Below are 16,090 nucleotides of genomic sequence, written 5' to 3'. Positions count from 1 at the left end.
ATCGGGGAGATCGCTGTCAGGCTTTTTGAACGGAGCGACAAGCCAAAGTTCAATCTAGTAGCATTTACTAGTTTAATAAGACAATTACAATGAAAATATTACTGACCGGATATGCCGAGTCACCCCAAATGAACTCACCCTCGTCGAAAATTTCCACATGCTCCAAAAAGATACGGGTTTCCTCCCAAGCTGTAGAGTCATGAGTGCTCCCTGTAAAACCATAGCCATAGTCAATGATGCGAAGATTGGGAAGGGAGACGATCTGTATACAAGGCTTGATTAGATTCCCTCGAGGATAAAATAATAATGGTAGAAGACGTACCTGAATATTCAACGAATAATTGCACTTGCGATCAAAGTAGCTTTCCCCGTACCAAAAAGGCCGGTCGAACAAAGGAACCAGCGTCCCATCAACCATGCACCACCCACCACGCCACCCCTTACAGGAATGACTCTCAACCCATTCCTTTGCTGCCTCCTTCTCTTCCGCTGTCGGCAGGGACACAGCCTTGTCCATAAACTCCTTCCGAAGGATCGCAGTCATAACGCGGCGTGTCGCAAGTCCAACCGTCCCTTTCGAGTACCCTGACCATTTTGCCACCTTGTCCAAACCAGCGGCATTCCCAAAGTGACCGAATCGATAGAGGGTGATGGCAACCTGATCCTCGACAGGCATTTGCTCGTTTGATGAACGGTTAGAGAAGATTGGGTCATTGATTATGGCACTGACCAGGCAATCAAAGGTGTAGGGGCTGACACGAAGCTCTTGTCGGAAATGGTCCGGCCTTTCAGTCTTCAAGACATTGAGAACGTGAGGCATTGTTCCTGGTGGTCTGGGAAATGGCTGTCGTGGTTTGTCGTAACGCCGATCGTAGATATCCACCAGTTCTTCTCGCACGGCGCGTGAAAGTCGAGTCGTCGTCGTCTCGGTTGGTGTGGCTTCAAACCCTCCAATCTCACACTCATCTTCTTCCCAGTCCTCAACATCCCCATCTATCCCAGAACCATACCCTCCCTCATCATAGCCTCCTTCAGAGTTGGACGAGTCACCCGCAGAGCTGGAGGAGTCATCCTCAGGATCCAAACCCACATCTTCCTCATCTGAATCTGGGTATCCTGCTGGAAGAAGTTCCGGCATGTTGTTGACTTCGGAGTCGGAGAAAAGTGAAGAAAAGGAGGAGGCAAGAGAGGTGAAAGAAGAGGAATCATTGTCACCAGAGGTAATGTCGCCGCTGCTCTCAGAGGTATCGTTTGTTGATGCGGATGCAGCCGCCGAGTGAACTGAATCCAATGAATTTCGCGCGAGGTCGATCATGGTGACGTCAACGTCCAGTGTAGAGACATCAGGCAGCTCATCGAGGATCGACTCAAGTCCATTGTCTGCACCCTCAGGCTGGCCTGTGCGCCGAAGAAAGCGTTGTTGACGTCGCGCACGCTGTGAAAGGTGCGTTGCACGTGCTTTGCAGTACTGAAGGAACGCTTTGATGAGGTTTTCTGACCGCCGTTGACGCTCTGTACGCCGCGTCATGGATTCCGCTATCAAGCTTTCAGAGGAGGAACAATTATATATATGTATGTAAAATTTCATGGAATATACATGAGGTGGTCAGAACCGGCATGCAACAGAAGTTGAGGCCTCAAGATGAACCGGGGGGGTCAGAGTTAAACCCGGTTCAACGACGATTCAGGCAAAAAGAAAATATCCGAATCGTCCTTGTACCTGATCTTGAATCGTCGTTGAACCGTCGCTGAACCGGCAACTCTGACTCCCCCTATTCATTGCAGTCTGCCAGCCTAGTGCCGTCATTGTCTACGGCGCCAGCTCATCCAAGAACTTGACTACATCCCACAATGCCCAACATAAATGGCCTGCCTCCGGAACTTTTGGGCCTTATCTTCATGTCATACTATCAAGATCTGAAGCCAGGAGGAATCGACAAGGGATTAGCGGCCCTTTGCCTGACGTGTAAACGTTGGAACGACCTCGCGGTATCCACTCCCGAACTTTGGAGTTTTATTGAAATCATCCGCCAGCCCTCCGGCTTGGCTATCTCGTATTCGAAAGTCTCCACTTGGCTTGACCGATCCCGAAATTGCCCACTTTCTTTAGTTGTGAGAGCGGAGCGGCTCAACCCTTTCCAGTCTCCTTCCATAAAAGCCTTGCTACCAAGCCTCCTAGCTCAGTCGTACCGATGGTGTAGTGTCTCTCTTGGTTTCGGTGATTGGTTCCAGCCAACGGATGTCCACCTCCCTCATACCTTCACCACTCCTATTTTGGAAAGTGTAGAAGTGATTTGCGACGGCAACAAAGAAGTGGATCATGATGTTCTATATGAAAGGCTACTGGATGGATGCCCAGCTTTGCGCAGCTATACTAGCAATCAACGAGGACACTATCAGACCGACTTGCCGCCGAACTATTCTTTTTGGGAGCAATTGAAAAATTTTGAGGTCGTTGAACCCACAAATACTGCCAACGCCCTGATCCTGCTGGGAAGGGCAATCAATCTCCACAGTTGCTACCTAACGATAGGACCGGACCACTATGGCAAACCGCAGTCACCTCAACCTGTCACCTCTCCAATCAAAAAATTGACCATCAACACTCATACGGCCTCGGGGTCTCGAGAAAATGTGCAACAATTTTTTCATTTTTTAGATGCACCTAACCTCACGGATCTTTCCATTATCTTCATGTTGGGCCGTCACGGTATGACTATTGCAACCCTATACGACATCCTGTCTAGGCCCCGCCTTCGACTCTCTTCTTTGACGCTAAGAAACCTTGAGCTTTCAAACGACAATTTCATCGATTGTCTTACATATCTTTCTGAATCTATCACCACCTTTAGGGTCTTAAGAATGCCAGAAGGGCCAGTTTACGGGGGAATCAAGAATGGAACGATCGACCTCCTCACGTTCCAAGGCGAAGGAAATCCGAAGGCTCTCTGCCCGCTCTTAGAAACATTGACTCTAGAGCTGTGTGTTAGGGCCGATGATGGTCTCCTCGCACGTATGGTACGATCTAGACGCCGCTCTCCGCGTACCCTTCGTGATAATGGCATTGCCCTTTTCAAACGACTGGATGTAGTGTTTGATTGGCCCCAGGGGCATACGTCGGACGAGGAAGAGCTGAAAGAAATGTACGGAGAAGGATTGCGAGGTGGTGTGAAGTTTTTTCATTGAATAAATCGAAGGGAATCTTGAGGGAATCCCGGCAATGACTCGTTCGGAGTCGTTTCTGCTGCAGGGTGACTTCATTTCAAGAAATGACTTGAGCGTTGCCCGAAAATTTTACATGGCCCCAAGTACTTAGAAGACTTTTTTGTCTCCACCTGACAAGAGTTCGCGGTAAATTTACTATGGATAAAATTCAAATCAAGCCTTGATGGCGCTGGGGGTCCGAGACTCCGAGGAGAGTCTGACTAAATTTAGAAAGGTCACGCGGATACCTAAGCTTCGCACTTTGCATTCCCCTTTTGAACTTTCGCCACCATCATTCCAGTCGCATCGTGCTACGCTCACTGGACACACTCATGGATCCCAATCAAAATGGTACAGCTATGCCAGACCATGACCAAGTAACCACCAGCACTGTTGAAGACAACGCCAAGCAAGGTCCTGTTGACGTTCAAGTCGTCGTCAATGAAGTGGACCTGGGGTCCAGTGGGTCCCAAGGGCCCACAGATGGCATTGGGGCTGCGTGTACGATCGACGTTCAGCCTCCAACGCCCAGGATTGGGGAGGCGCCTCCGAGAAAACAGCGTCTGTATAAACGAGCCAGGATCAATAGTGAGGAAGCGGTGAATGAGAATGAGATCACGCATGGGGTTGTACAGACTTTGGATGCTCTCCCTGTAGAACGACGTTCGTACCATTCTTCCTTCTGGTTGAGTTTCTGACAGCGAGGTTAATCATATTCCTTCTGAGTAGGTCTGTTTAACAACCATCATTCGTCAAACTATCGTGATTCAGTGGCTGAGAATGGGTTGTCATATACTCGTATCTTCCAAGAGGACGGGTTCACGGGCGCTGGGAGGCTATGTCTCGCTGCCCTTGCCGAGAAATCGCGAAAGAATACTCAAGATAATTCCTACGTAACTATCGTATTTGATAAAAATCATACCACGCTAACACAGTTGCGATAGGTGTTCTGCGTCGTCGAAGGCACCGTACATGTCCAAATCCACCATACGACAGGTGTCGTCAGGCAGGGTGGGATGTTCCACGTACCCCGAGGTATCTTCTCTCTCCTTTGTACTACGCTCCACATCAACGGCACTCACCTTCCTTTCCTATCATGACAGGGAACACCTACGCAATAAAGAACCCATCCAGCACAGACTCCGCCCACCTAGTCTTCATGCAAGCCCGTGTAAGCCACACCAACGCCACGCCCTTCCCTCCGCTAGACACCCCTCCGCCCATGTTTCTAGATGAACCATTGACAAAGACGATGATGCTGTTGACCTGGCTTCTAAAGCTTCTCAGGGCCCGTGTTGGGGAGTATCAAGCGGTGATAATGAGGGTATATAAGAGGAGGGTGGCGCAGTATATGAACACGCAGCGGTTGTGTTTGATCTGCTTTGTTTTGGGGCTTGCGGTGAGACGGCTTCCGTTTGTGGGTTCACCTCCGATTTTGAATATCCAGTTCATTGGGGTCAGATAGTTATGCGTTGATAGACTTTTTTGATGATTTACGATCTATTTATGATGATTTAATGCACTAGGTTCTCTTTCAGACTGTTCAAGGTCCAGAACGTTCAACGGACTGGAGGAGAGGAGGAGAAGCCTCCGAATGCAACAACAGCAAACAACATACGCGTCGCGTTCAGTGCACTTTCTTCTCTTTCACCTATCATTGCCTCCGTCTGAAAAGGGTCCAAGTAATTCTACGATGGTAGCAACAACAACAGAACAAGTAAGTCTCCATTATAAAGCCAATATCAAGGCTAATTTTCTCATAGTTGACGGCGCTGGCAGGAACGACCGTCAGTGTGTATTTCAGATCTTAAGAAAGCCCTCATTCACCGCTAATACTCGAATCTATTGGCACGTAGTCGTTCACCCACTCGTGCTGCTTTCCGTAACAGACCACCACGCCCGCTCAATCTCACGGAACTCTACCAAGCGCGTGGTGGGCGTTCTCCTGGGCCAAGACAATGGCAAGACGATCAATGTGGCAAATTCATTTGGGATACCGTTTGAGGAGGACGAGAGGGATAGTAAGACGTGGTTTTTGGACCATAATTATATTGAGGGGATGTATGAGATGTTCAAGAAAGTTAACGGTATGTCATTTTCTCGTTTTACTGACTGCTGATACTTATGGTACTTTTCTAGCACGAGAACGAATGATCGGGTGGTACCACACCGGCCCAAAACTGCGCGCCTCAGACCAAGAAATCAACGACCTCTTCAAACGCTTCATCGCCCGCCCCGTAATGGTCATCGTCGACGTACGACCACACACCGTCGGCATCCCCACCAACGCCTACTTCGGCGTCGAGGAGATCAAAGACGACGGCACGGAGACACGTAAAACCTTCCTCCACGTACCCTCAGCCATCGAAGCCGAAGAAGCCGAGGAAATTGGGGTGGAGCACCTATTAAGAGACATCAAAGACTCAACGACAACCACCCTCGCTACGAGGGTCTCTGAACAGCTTTCGTCGCTTCGCGGGCTTCAGTCGAGGTTGAGCGACGTGCAAAAGTACCTGGTGGACGTGGCGGCTGGGAAGATGCCCGTGAATCATCAGATCGTGTATCGCCTGCAGGACGCGCTGAATTTGTTGCCTGACCTGACGGACAGTGGGACGACGCAGAGTTTCGCGAGCAGCACGAATGATCAGATGTTGGTTGTTTACTTGAGCAGTTTGTTGAGGGCTGTTATTGCGCTTCATGCGCTTGTGGATAATAAGGCGAGTATTGGGCGGACGGACCTGGAAGAGGGGGGTAAAGAGAAGGAGGTAAAGGGGAAAGAGGAGGAAGAGAAGAAGGGGGATAAGAAGAGTTCGGAATAGATTATAGATTAGAAAGAGGTCTATCTTTCAACTATTTCTGCGCATGATTCACGCATGGAGGTTACAGTGAACTGGTGCAAATGAGTGTGCATATTGAAACCTCAGAATTTATATTACATCTTAAAAAGCTTGTAATGCGGCAACTAAGCAGGATCACCGAACCCGAAATATACGAAAACTAAACAACAAAAAGGTATGTAAACGAGTGAGGGGAGAGAGGGTCTTGAGCAACGTGCAATTTGATCAGAACGGAATCCGAAAGAGAAAGACAACAAAATAACTGAACTATACTGCATGGTAAGGTATGTCCGCGATCTTCTTGTTAGAAAAAGAAACAAAACCCAGAAAGTAAGGAATCACGAGCGGGGGACTTGTTGAGCATTATACGTCGTTCCCGTGGACGACCCAATCGTACCCTTATGAAGATGAATAGCAGACGAAAGCAGAGCAGAATCAAACGAGGGTTGAGTGGTGGTTGGTCCATAGGTATGACTTGAAGACTCCATAGGCGCGCCCCCTGGAACAGGTGGAAAAGCGTCCCAGATATCCTTATCGAACAACGGGGAGGGAAGCACCGAGCTTAAAGACGACGCGGACATCCACGATTCGGGCCGGGAAGGGTCTTCAAAAACTGGAAGGAGTGAGTCCCGCGGGGATGAGAGGTAGTCAATTTTAGGCGTTGGGAGTTTTTGTTGCTGAGTATATGGTGTGTTTGGTTGGGAGGGAGCTACAGCGCTGCTTGGGAGAGCAGGGAGTGCCCTCAGTTTTTTCTGTGATGCGGAAGGGGTCGTTGGCCTGGATTCCTCTGGTTCAGTCACAGTGGGGAGCGGGGGAAGGCTAAAGGGGGGTGGAGGCCCAATAGATGATACTTTCTCCGTTCGATCCTTTTCGGGTGTCAACTCAGCAGCTGTAGAATAACTGGTTCAACAACGAACGAAGTAGAAAGCACAACAAAAGCACATACCAAAACTCATCATCGAGCTCTTCGTGCTAAACGTGCTCCCGCCAGACTTCGTTCTAGCCCTCGACCATATTTTCTCCGCAAACGACGCAGCACGACTAATACTCCCCGTGCTCTTCTTAGGCGACAACGACGGCCACGACATTCCATTCCCAGTCCCATTTCCCATCTGCCCAAACTCACTCCCGGGCGTCATCAGCGAAGAGAACTCCATGCCGTGATCGGGAGGCGTCACAGCAGGAGCCGAGTCGTCTGATGAGATTTCTGAGGACATGGACATACTGTGCCTGGCAGGCCCATTTCCATCTTTCGACGATCGGGAGAGGCTACCCAGCCTGCGGAAACTGGCAAACCTCGACCTTGGAGATTTAGTAGGCAACTCGATGGTTTTGTCCTTGGATTCAGTGGGAGTCGTTGAACGGTGTGATACTTCCTTGGGAGTGTCCGTGGTCATGCCCAACTTCCGCTCTCTGGTATGAGACTCGGGGTTGGCTGATTTCGGTCGAACTACTTCGGGCTGTGGCCTTAGGTTCGCAGATCCCTCCATAACAGAACTCGACACCTCCTTCCGGTGGACAGCCTTTGCCTTTGACAACGGGATGAGGAACGTATGCTTGAGTTTCGCACTATTCGATCCTTCCTTCCTAGCCTCAGCCTCAGCTTGCGCAAGGGCCGCTCTTTCCTTCTCCTCCCTCTCTCTTTGAGCCTTCGCAGCAGCAGCCTCCTGCTCCTTCTTCGCTTTCTCCTGCTTCTCCTCCTCCGCAAGTCGCTTGGCAGCTTCACCAGGGTCTTCCCCCTTTTCTAAAGTATCCTCAAGGAAAATCGCGTTCTGCAATAAGTCAGCCAACTCTCCTGAACCAGGACTCAAAGGAGTCTGGAGGATAGTAGCCCTCTTGATCCTATTCGTCTGAGGCGTTTGAGGGAGAACTCTTGGCTTGAAAGCGGACGGGGGCCCTTCACGAACTTTCCCATGCACGACGGCGGAGAATGTCGGGCGAGCCATTGAACCAGCATCTGACTGTTCCCCAGCAGCAGCGCCCTGAGACGTATTCGGATGCGAATACGAATGCGATGGCTTATGATGCACTACCACCGAGCCAAAGTTCTCACGTGCTGACTCAGGCGTGGGCGGGAAGTGGCTGAAGTCGGATTTATGTGGGAGAGAGGACGTGGGTGGGACAAACATGGGTACTCCGCGGCTCGTGGCGGGTGTCAAGCGGTGAGCGAGTGTAACGCGACTTGGGCTGGTCTCAATCATGCTTGAGGGGCGAGACGACGTCGTAGAATTGGTATCCAAGGACGAAGAAGTGAAAGAGGTGGCTGATGGTGCTGGCGAGAGTAACCCTGAATCTGTTGGTGAGCGGAAACTCAGTGGATGGCGTGATGGTGCCGACTGTGCCTGTGCTTTGGGAGGCGTGACCACATTAGAAGCAGGCTCTTCGACTTGCCCACCTGGGGCGGATTTGCCACTGCCATAGTATCCACCCAATACATCTGTAACTGAAAGGTTGCCTTCGAGTGCGGAAGAAGCAAGCACGCTCCCTGCAGATCCTGAGGATATCAACGATTCGTCATTGAGACGGTCAACGTCCAACGTAAGCGCATTTTTGCGGAGTGTTAGATCTGGGAGCAGTTCGAGTGGTATTGTTGGTCCAGAGATCTCCTCCTCAAGCGCACCATTCGTTAGGACGGCAGTTGAAGAAGGGGAGGGCGATGAAGTATCCTGAGTAATACTGCTTTCCTCAAAGACTGGGGGTGGCTGAGAGATGACAACCGTAGGGGTTGAAAGTACGTCCCGTGTCCCCTTATCATTAGGCGCGGGGAGTGACTCAGAGGATCCCAGATATGTTGGATAGACTCTGTCTTCAATTTCAACAGACACAGGCCCGGAGAGCGTCTTCTCCGAAAGAGTGGGGCTTGGCTCTGAGTCTGATGGGGGCGGAGCAGAGGAAGGAGACTCGACGACAATAGTTATCGATGTGGCTGAATATCTTTCGGGGGACGCTGCACTTGGGATATCTATTGGTGATGGAGCGTGCTGTCCCGTGGAGAGTGTCTTCTCTGAAAGAGCGGGGCTTGGCTCTGAGTCCGGTGTTGACGGCAGCGGAGCAGAGGAAGGAGACTCGACGACAATAGTAATCGATGCTGCTGAATATCTTTCACGGGACTCTGCACTGGGGATATCAATTGGTGGTGGAACGTGCTGTCCCGTGGTGTTTGGTTCTTCTGTGATGGACTCTGATGCCACTGCTATTGAAAGACTCGAAGTAGATTTCGTCAAGGGAGTCGTTACACCGCTCGTGTGATCAGCAGGAGGCAAAGGAGTGTCAACAGGAGATGCCAAATTAACGATGGGATGGGCAGTGTCGAGCTTTGTCGAGGAAAGTTTGGGTCCAACTGTAACAAGATTGACTTTCACTTCTGTGTCGAGCTGTAAGACAGCAGAATTGACACCTGCAACTTGAGAAACAAGATCTCCTGCATCGTCTTCAACCACTTTGGAGTTCTGTGGCGCAGTGAAGGAGTGTGTATCAAGAGCAGGGGATTCCTGGACGACTACCATAGGTGCGCCCTCCGAAGACACAACGATGGCCGGCGTATGCTCAGGCAAATCTGTCTCTCCTAGGAGAGGAGTGGATGTCACTTGCGGGGTAGATGTGTTTGACTCTTCCTCATATTGCCGTATCCCAAGGCCGTCTGGCATACTATTAAGTTTCCCAGCTTCCGTCTTCCGTGCGATATCCAATGCCTTCGCGAAATCAGTCCCTCGCAAAAGGGGCTTTTTAAACGAGCTGGCATCCACCAAACTAGTGGGTGACGTAGATATCTCTGGTGTGAAAGAGACAGAGTCAGGGGGAGATGGTGGTGGAGAAGTTAATGTCGGGGAAGTTAACGGTGTGTAATCCGTCCCATCGTCAAAGTCACCAGAGATACTCGAAAGTGAGAACGACCTTCGACTGGGATTTGGGGAACCGTTGACCCGGGGAGACGCAGAACCGGAACGACTAACCGGGGGAACCCCTGAGCTTGCCATCCTGACTGGCACCGGAATGCGATTTCCGTAAAGCTCGCCCTTCCTCCGTGGCTGACCCTCAGTAGGGGGCGGAGCGCCCAGCCCAAAGCTTCCCCGAGGCACGGGGGTGCCGCCCTTCCTTTCGAATTTTGCAATTTTGTCACGCAGCCCACCAGCGGATGGGCTAGTGTTTGCTGCAGAGAGTGCAACAGGGGAGGTTGGACGTTGGTCTGAAGCAGCATTACGCTGTTCGAGTGCTGCTATTCGCTCCCTGAGGTTTGTTGGAGCAACTGGGATCTTGGATGTGGACCTGAGCAAAAAATAGTGAACAACGGTGCTTTGCCTTCAAACCATAGACACTTACATTTCTCTAGGAATATCTGAAGATAAGGAAAGATGCTATGATGGTGTTCTCGCTGGCTACGACTGACCAGCGCCGCAGACGACGACACCAACCTGAAATGAGGGACTTGGAGTGCGAGGAACCGACGTTGCTCGGGGAATAACGACAATGACAGCGGTCTCGCAAGGCTCGACGTCGCCGATGCAGAGGCAGCAGTGATGCTGATACGGCAAGAGAACCTGTCAAATCTCTTGAAACGCGATGTTCATTTAGTGTATTCCTTTGTTGCCTTCTCTGTCAGCTGCTAAACAACCACAAACTTCCCCTGGAAAACTGATCGAACCCTTTAACGCAACCAAAACGCAACGACTTTTTGGCGGGTTGCGCATCCACTCCAATTCGAACAATTCGAACATTTCGTTTAAATTACCCTGCAACGCGCAGAATGAACAATTCTTGTCCATCCGCTCCTCACGAGATTTGCTCAGTTTTTGTCGCAGGAAATTTCAGGAACGAGATCTAACCTGCCCGGACCCCATTGGGGAATGACAATTCAAAAGCTGCGACCATAACTAAGTATCCTTGTCTCTGTCAATGCATGTACACTCGCGTAACAAATTACAATTACTGCCAACAGTCATATTAGATCCAAATCACGATTTCATCACATCTACATCACCCGGAGAAGAGAATCACTCTTGAGAAACCTTGCCTAGACATCTGGCAAGAAGTCTGGTTCATTTAATTTTCACGGAGCCTCGTAATCCTTCCCCGTATATTTCTTCCAGCCCTGCCTCGTCCAAGCTATGCGTCGAGCGAAAGAACACTACATCCAGTCGTTTCAAACGGGCGATGCCGTGATCACGAAGCATATGCGGAGAGCGGCGCCTGGATCGTACCATATCTGTGAGGAAACCATCATTGGCCGCAACGCAAAGTTCTAAATTGAGTGTTTCCAAGAGTGGGCAGAGAGTCTTTGGACCTCTGTCTCCGTGGAATGTGAGGAGTTTTAATATTTCGTTTTTGAATGGCTCGCAGAAGCTGTGAACTGGTGCTTCTATCTCTGACAAGATCTCTAAAGTGGTGATTGATGAGTCGGAGAGGAGTTTAAGACAAGCGAGGAATTCATCCTCAGAAGTAGCAAGGTTCGTAATCGTCAAAGAGGATAGCCGAAGACGGGGCTGTAATAAGATGTCGTTTAAAATGTCATAGACATGGGAGTGACCCAACGCAAAGTGCAATGAAAGGTTCCTGAGGTCCCTTGCTTCATCAGGAAAAAAGTTACTTGTGATATTGTGGTATGTTGACGTGATAGCGCTGGTAGCACCATCGAGAGCCCCCCCATATATTGTTCTCCATAGCTGACCGTTTAAAATCCATAGCACACAATAGTTCTATAGATTAAGCCATAGCCATGTAACCAGGTAGTTTCATAGTACATTGTAGCAAATATATACAGGATAGAGGAGGTAGAGGAGATATTAGTCCTTCTGAATCGGTCAAGAATGCGGCAAATGATTTATATTCAAATTCTAGCTGCGATACATGTGTGTACTACCTCATTCGTTGTCTACCACATCCTCCTCCCCAGCCACTTTGACCTTGCCCTGCTCCTTTGAATGCATGCCTCGCAGTTCCAGATCCCATGTTTGGATGGTGGGCGACGCGTGTTTGGTGGCGGCTGGTAACAAATGGCTAGAAACAATAGTGAGGGCGGGCAACGCGTGTTTGGCGGCTGATGACGGAAGGTGTGGGTGAGAGAAAAACAATAGCAATGGCGGGCGACGCGACTGATGATAGAAGGCGTCGATGAAATAGCTGAGGATGACGTCTGATTAGGTAACCTATTTGGAAGATAAGCAACTTGTCGCATCGAGAAAAGGTTGACATACTAATGCAGAGGTATGCCAGAGGACGGTGGAATCAATCGTCATTTTAGAGATGGAATGTGAGCGGGGACATACCTCCTAACCAAGAACACATGCTACTCAGCATGTTACTCGAGCAGTTCGTAGAGGGCACGTCAGGCAAAGAGCGATGAAGGGATAAGGCAGGGGAGGCGCAGTGTTAAGGAGAGAACAAAGGTGGTCGTCGGAAGAAAAAGGAGACACTAGATTATTGCCAAAACAAGTATTTCAACCAACATGTGACATCGGGTCACCATCCGATTTGGAGTTTAGCTCCGACGGCACTTCACTGCATGATTTCATCAAAGTCCACTTGCGTGTTGTACGCGTGCATAGATATTCTGCATGTTGAACATGAAAATTGGTGCTTTCAGTTATTGAATGAGGAGAGGGACAGTCATGTGTTTGCAAGCATGAGTGAGAGTGTAGGGGTGAGATAAGATGCAAGTACCAGCATTATTTCACATCCCACTCGATGCTGACTTGATAGTCATGGTAGCACTCATAGTGTTCTGACAATTCTTCATAGGATGCACCGAGCTTGAGAGCTGATCTGCAAATCTATCTATCACCATGTACCTTGCCCCTTTCACGATGGACTCGATCATGCGCTCTAGATCTACCCGCCAAGGATACGGAACACAACACCGGCGATGGGAACTATATTTGGCTATGATTTTGATGTGGTAACTATGGGAGAAATCACCTTTTCCTGATGTTCCATAAAATAAAAAAATTGTTTCACATTTTGTGCAGGCTCAGGATACACCTCCGCAAATTTCACGGTCAAAAGGTCAATTGGAGAGGTCACAGGCTTAAGCGACTGCCCTCTGATCTTGTGAAACTTGCTGATCGTTAAGGACTTCTTGATGAGTCCGCTGTCGCATAACCATGGAGGAGAGCCAACGTGGTTGCCGAATGAGAGAGCGGTTAGCGGCTCCAACTAGCGAAGCCTCGAGTTGGTTTCCCTGTAACACTGGGACAGGGGAGCTGTCACCCAGCACAGGGCTCTGGTATCCCGGAGGGGAGGCTCGAGGTCGCCTAACTGTGTTAGATAAAGATGACTCGCTCCACATATAAGTTTAGGTGGAAGTTTGCAAGTGCTTTATTTGTCTATCGTAAAGCATTATAACAAGATACAAATAAGAGTAAATACGATGATACCATGTCACGCAAGAGAAGGTAGATGTTACTACGGTATCACAAAGCCCCCCCGTGAGATTGGAGCATCATTCAAAAAAATGAGAAATCCCTTTCAATGACGGTGTCGACGTTTTCGTTCCTCGCGTTCCTCATCACGCTTCCTGTACCATTGGATTTTCTGTCCACTTCGCCGTCCTCTTTTCGTCCTCTTGTAGTCGCTCACCCCTTCGTCAACGTGATTGGCGGGATCTTCGTCCATGGGCTCCTGAGTATAAGGGGGACTCCCACCAGACGGAGTGAATGAGTTGTCACTGAGGAAGGAAGATTGCGCAGGTTGGTCGACCGCCATAAGGTCCGCGCTCTCTAAACGATCGACTAACGTCCGTCTAGTAGAGTCTGTCAACCTTGCGGCCAGTGGAGCAGGGACCTCTGGATCGCTAAGCCTTGCCGACAGGTGATCCGTCATTCGAGACATAAGGGTAGGTTGTGACGGAGTGGGAGGCAGGGAGTTAGGTTGGGGTCCCAGCGAAGTCGAGATCCTGGAGGCTAACGGCGTGACGAGCAAGTTCCTCGAGACGACTGGTGGCTACCACTTTTATGATTAATCTATGACAACTGTCCAAGAGCCATTGTGTATAATGCCACAGGTTTTATGAAAGGCATCTCATTAGGATTGCCCATCTATTTCATTCAATTTATCACTGGAATCTTTCATAAGTTATAGACAAGGATAATGAGATATCATGAGGATATTTCATTAGGTTCTTTGGCCCTTTCATTATCATTTCTGAGACTTTTCATTAGGATATTTCATTAGGCTCCTGTGCTTTTTCATTACCATTTCAGAGAATTTTTATTAGGATATTTCATTAGGCTCCTGCGCTTTTTCATTACCATTTCAAAGGAATTTTCATTAGGATATTTCATTAGGCTCCTTCGCTTTTTCATTACCATTTCTTAGAATTCTCATTAGGATATTTCATTAGGCTCCTTCGCTTTTTCATTACCATTTCTTAGAATTCTCATTAGGATATTTCATTAGGCTCCTGCGCTTTTTCATTATCATTTCTTAGAATTCTCATTAGGATATTTCATTAGGCTCCTGCGCTTTTTCATTATCATTTCTTAGAATTTTCATTAGGATATTTCATTAGGCTCCTGCGCTTTTTCATTATCATTTCTTAGAATTTTCATTAGGATATTTCATTAGGCTCCTGCGCTTTTTCATTACCATTTCTTATAATTCTCATTAGGATATTTCATTAGGCTCCTGCGCTTTTTCATTACCATTTCTTATAATTCTCATTAGGATATTTCATTAGGCTCCTGCGCTTTTTCATTATCATTTCTTAGAATTTTCATTAGGATATTTCATTAGGCTCCTGTGCTTTTTCATTACCATTTCATAGAATTTTCATTAGGACATTTCATTAGGCTCCTGCGCCTTTTCATTACGATTTTTTATATTTCTCATTAGGATATTTCATTAGGCTCCTTGGCACTTTCATTAGATTTTCTTTGACTTTTCATTGGGATATTTCATTCAGCTCCTTGACCCTTTCATTACCATTTCATTGAATTTTCATTAGAATGCTTCTTGGCACTTTCATTAGGATATTTCATTACACTCCTTGACTATTTCATTAGATTTTTCATTGGGAGATTTCATTGGGGCATCTGGCCCTTTCATTACCATTTCTTTTAGGATATTTTATTGAGCACCTTGACGATTTCATCACTTCTCATTAGGCTCCCTGGCACTTTCATTACTATTTCTTAGATTTTTCATTAGGATATTTCATTAGGCCCTTTGGCACTTTCATTACCGAAAACTATATAATAATGATGATATGTATCACATGGGTTGTTGGGAGGGTGGTCACATGACCAATTACCAAAAATAGTCAAAAGGCGAAAGTTGTACCCCTGCACTGTAGCTTCCCGAATCTGGTTGAATTATGTTCTGAAGTGCTCCTGTTGTGGAGATATGAGGTAAAGGAATTCCAAAAGCATCGTGTTTTTTTTGGTTTTTTGCATTTTTCTTCATGAAAACAAAACCAAATAACATGATTCCAACACATTTAGAAAGCTAGATGAAAGGGCAACAAATATCATATCGTGGGAAAATTGACCAAAAAAGGAAGGTGCATTCCCTAAAAGAGCAATCAACACTGACAGACTACAAGAGTCAGATATAGACTACCAAGTTTACTGATAGACTACAAAAAAGTTGGACATAGGCTACAAAGTTTACTGATAGACTACAAAAGACTACAAAAGTCAGACTTAGACTACAAAAGCTTGGACTTAGACTACAAAATTAGGGTTACATTAAAAGGTTTTGTAGTGTCCGCTTTTTCATTAGAAAAGTTTATAGTGTCCGCTTTTTTAGACTACAAAAGTTTGTAGTGTGTGCCTTTTCATTAGAAAAGTTTGTAGTGTCCGCTTTTCAGACTACAAAAGTTTGTAGTGTCTGCTTTTTGAGGCTACAAAAGTTTGTAGTTGACATATAGTTTATAGTGTCCTTGACTCTGTATAGGTTATGGGGATGAGGTTAAAGGATTGACATGATTTTACATATTGCCATTGCTGCAGCATTTACTTTTGACATCATGTACAAATTGTCTTTCACATCAAGAAAGGCTATTCTATGCCTTCATATTGATAGCTACTGTCCTATCTCAAACCATACTTGTAGGT

The 16,090-nt window shown here is 47.8% G+C and overlaps 5 protein-coding genes across 5 annotated transcripts; 2 read left to right on the top strand and 3 right to left on the bottom strand.

Moving 5' to 3' along the window:
* Positions 1-49: 49 nt before the first annotated feature.
* LACBIDRAFT_328828 (uncharacterized protein) lies at positions 50-1,528 on the bottom strand (the record flags this gene model as incomplete). Its single annotated transcript, XM_001882785.1, has 3 exons — positions 50-54; positions 139-262; positions 323-1,528. The coding sequence occupies 3 exons, from the start codon at positions 1,526-1,528 to the stop codon at positions 50-52; spliced, it is 1,335 nt and encodes a 444-aa protein (XP_001882820.1).
* A 1,980-nt stretch (positions 1,529-3,508) lies between these two features.
* Positions 3,509-4,710, top strand: LACBIDRAFT_300140 (uncharacterized protein). The gene is made up of 4 exons (XM_001882913.1): positions 3,509-3,867; positions 3,934-4,097; positions 4,149-4,239; positions 4,308-4,710. The coding sequence occupies exons 1-4, from the start codon at positions 3,537-3,539 to the stop codon at positions 4,667-4,669; spliced, it is 948 nt and encodes a 315-aa protein (XP_001882948.1). The 5' UTR covers positions 3,509-3,536; the 3' UTR covers positions 4,670-4,710.
* Positions 4,711-4,886: 176 nt separating this feature from the next.
* LACBIDRAFT_190981 (uncharacterized protein) lies at positions 4,887-6,088 on the top strand. The gene is made up of 4 exons (XM_001882912.1): positions 4,887-4,921; positions 4,968-4,995; positions 5,061-5,291; positions 5,344-6,088. The coding sequence occupies exons 1-4, from the start codon at positions 4,898-4,900 to the stop codon at positions 6,021-6,023; spliced, it is 963 nt and encodes a 320-aa protein (XP_001882947.1). The 5' UTR covers positions 4,887-4,897; the 3' UTR covers positions 6,024-6,088.
* A 291-nt stretch (positions 6,089-6,379) lies between these two features.
* Positions 6,380-11,781, bottom strand: LACBIDRAFT_328825 (uncharacterized protein; the record flags this gene model as incomplete). The annotated part of the gene is made up of 6 exons (XM_001882784.1): positions 6,380-6,930; positions 7,168-10,307; positions 10,362-10,377; positions 10,429-10,579; positions 11,240-11,521; positions 11,728-11,781. The coding sequence occupies 6 exons, from the start codon at positions 11,779-11,781 to the stop codon at positions 6,380-6,382; spliced, it is 4,194 nt and encodes a 1,397-aa protein (XP_001882819.1).
* A 118-nt stretch (positions 11,782-11,899) lies between these two features.
* On the bottom strand, positions 11,900-12,335 carry LACBIDRAFT_300137 (uncharacterized protein; the record flags this gene model as incomplete). The annotated part of the gene is made up of 2 exons (XM_001882783.1): positions 11,900-12,171; positions 12,305-12,335. The coding sequence occupies 2 exons, from the start codon at positions 12,333-12,335 to the stop codon at positions 11,900-11,902; spliced, it is 303 nt and encodes a 100-aa protein (XP_001882818.1).
* Positions 12,336-16,090: the final 3,755 nt, after the last annotated feature.

The sequence above is a fragment of the Laccaria bicolor genome, genomic scaffold (genome assembly GCF_000143565.1).
Source record: "Laccaria bicolor S238N-H82 LACBIscaffold_18 genomic scaffold, whole genome shotgun sequence".
Lineage (NCBI taxonomy): Eukaryota > Fungi > Basidiomycota > Agaricomycetes > Agaricales > Hydnangiaceae > Laccaria > Laccaria bicolor.
Note: the sequence above shows the minus strand (reverse complement) of the source record. Positions and strands in the feature narration are given on the sequence as shown.

What these genes read in the sequence shown, in the direction of transcription:
- LACBIDRAFT_190981 (XM_001882912.1), top strand. Translation starts at nt 4,898, where the DNA reads ATGGTAGCAACAACAACAGAACAA. An exon ending in GCTGGCAGGAACGACCGTCA is followed by an intron (nt 4,996 to 5,060) that starts GTGTGTATTTCA and finishes ATTGGCACGTAG; the next exon opens with TCGTTCACCCACTCGTGCTG. An exon ending in GATGTTCAAGAAAGTTAACG is followed by an intron (nt 5,292 to 5,343) that starts GTATGTCATTTT and finishes GTACTTTTCTAG; the next exon opens with CACGAGAACGAATGATCGGG.
- LACBIDRAFT_300140 (XM_001882913.1), top strand. Translation starts at nt 3,537, where the DNA reads ATGGATCCCAATCAAAATGGTACAGCTATGCCAGACCATGACCAAGTA. An exon ending in TGCTCTCCCTGTAGAACGAC is followed by an intron (nt 3,868 to 3,933) that starts GTTCGTACCATT and finishes CCTTCTGAGTAG; the next exon opens with GTCTGTTTAACAACCATCAT. An exon ending in GATGTTCCACGTACCCCGAG is followed by an intron (nt 4,240 to 4,307) that starts GTATCTTCTCTC and finishes CTATCATGACAG; the next exon opens with GGAACACCTACGCAATAAAG.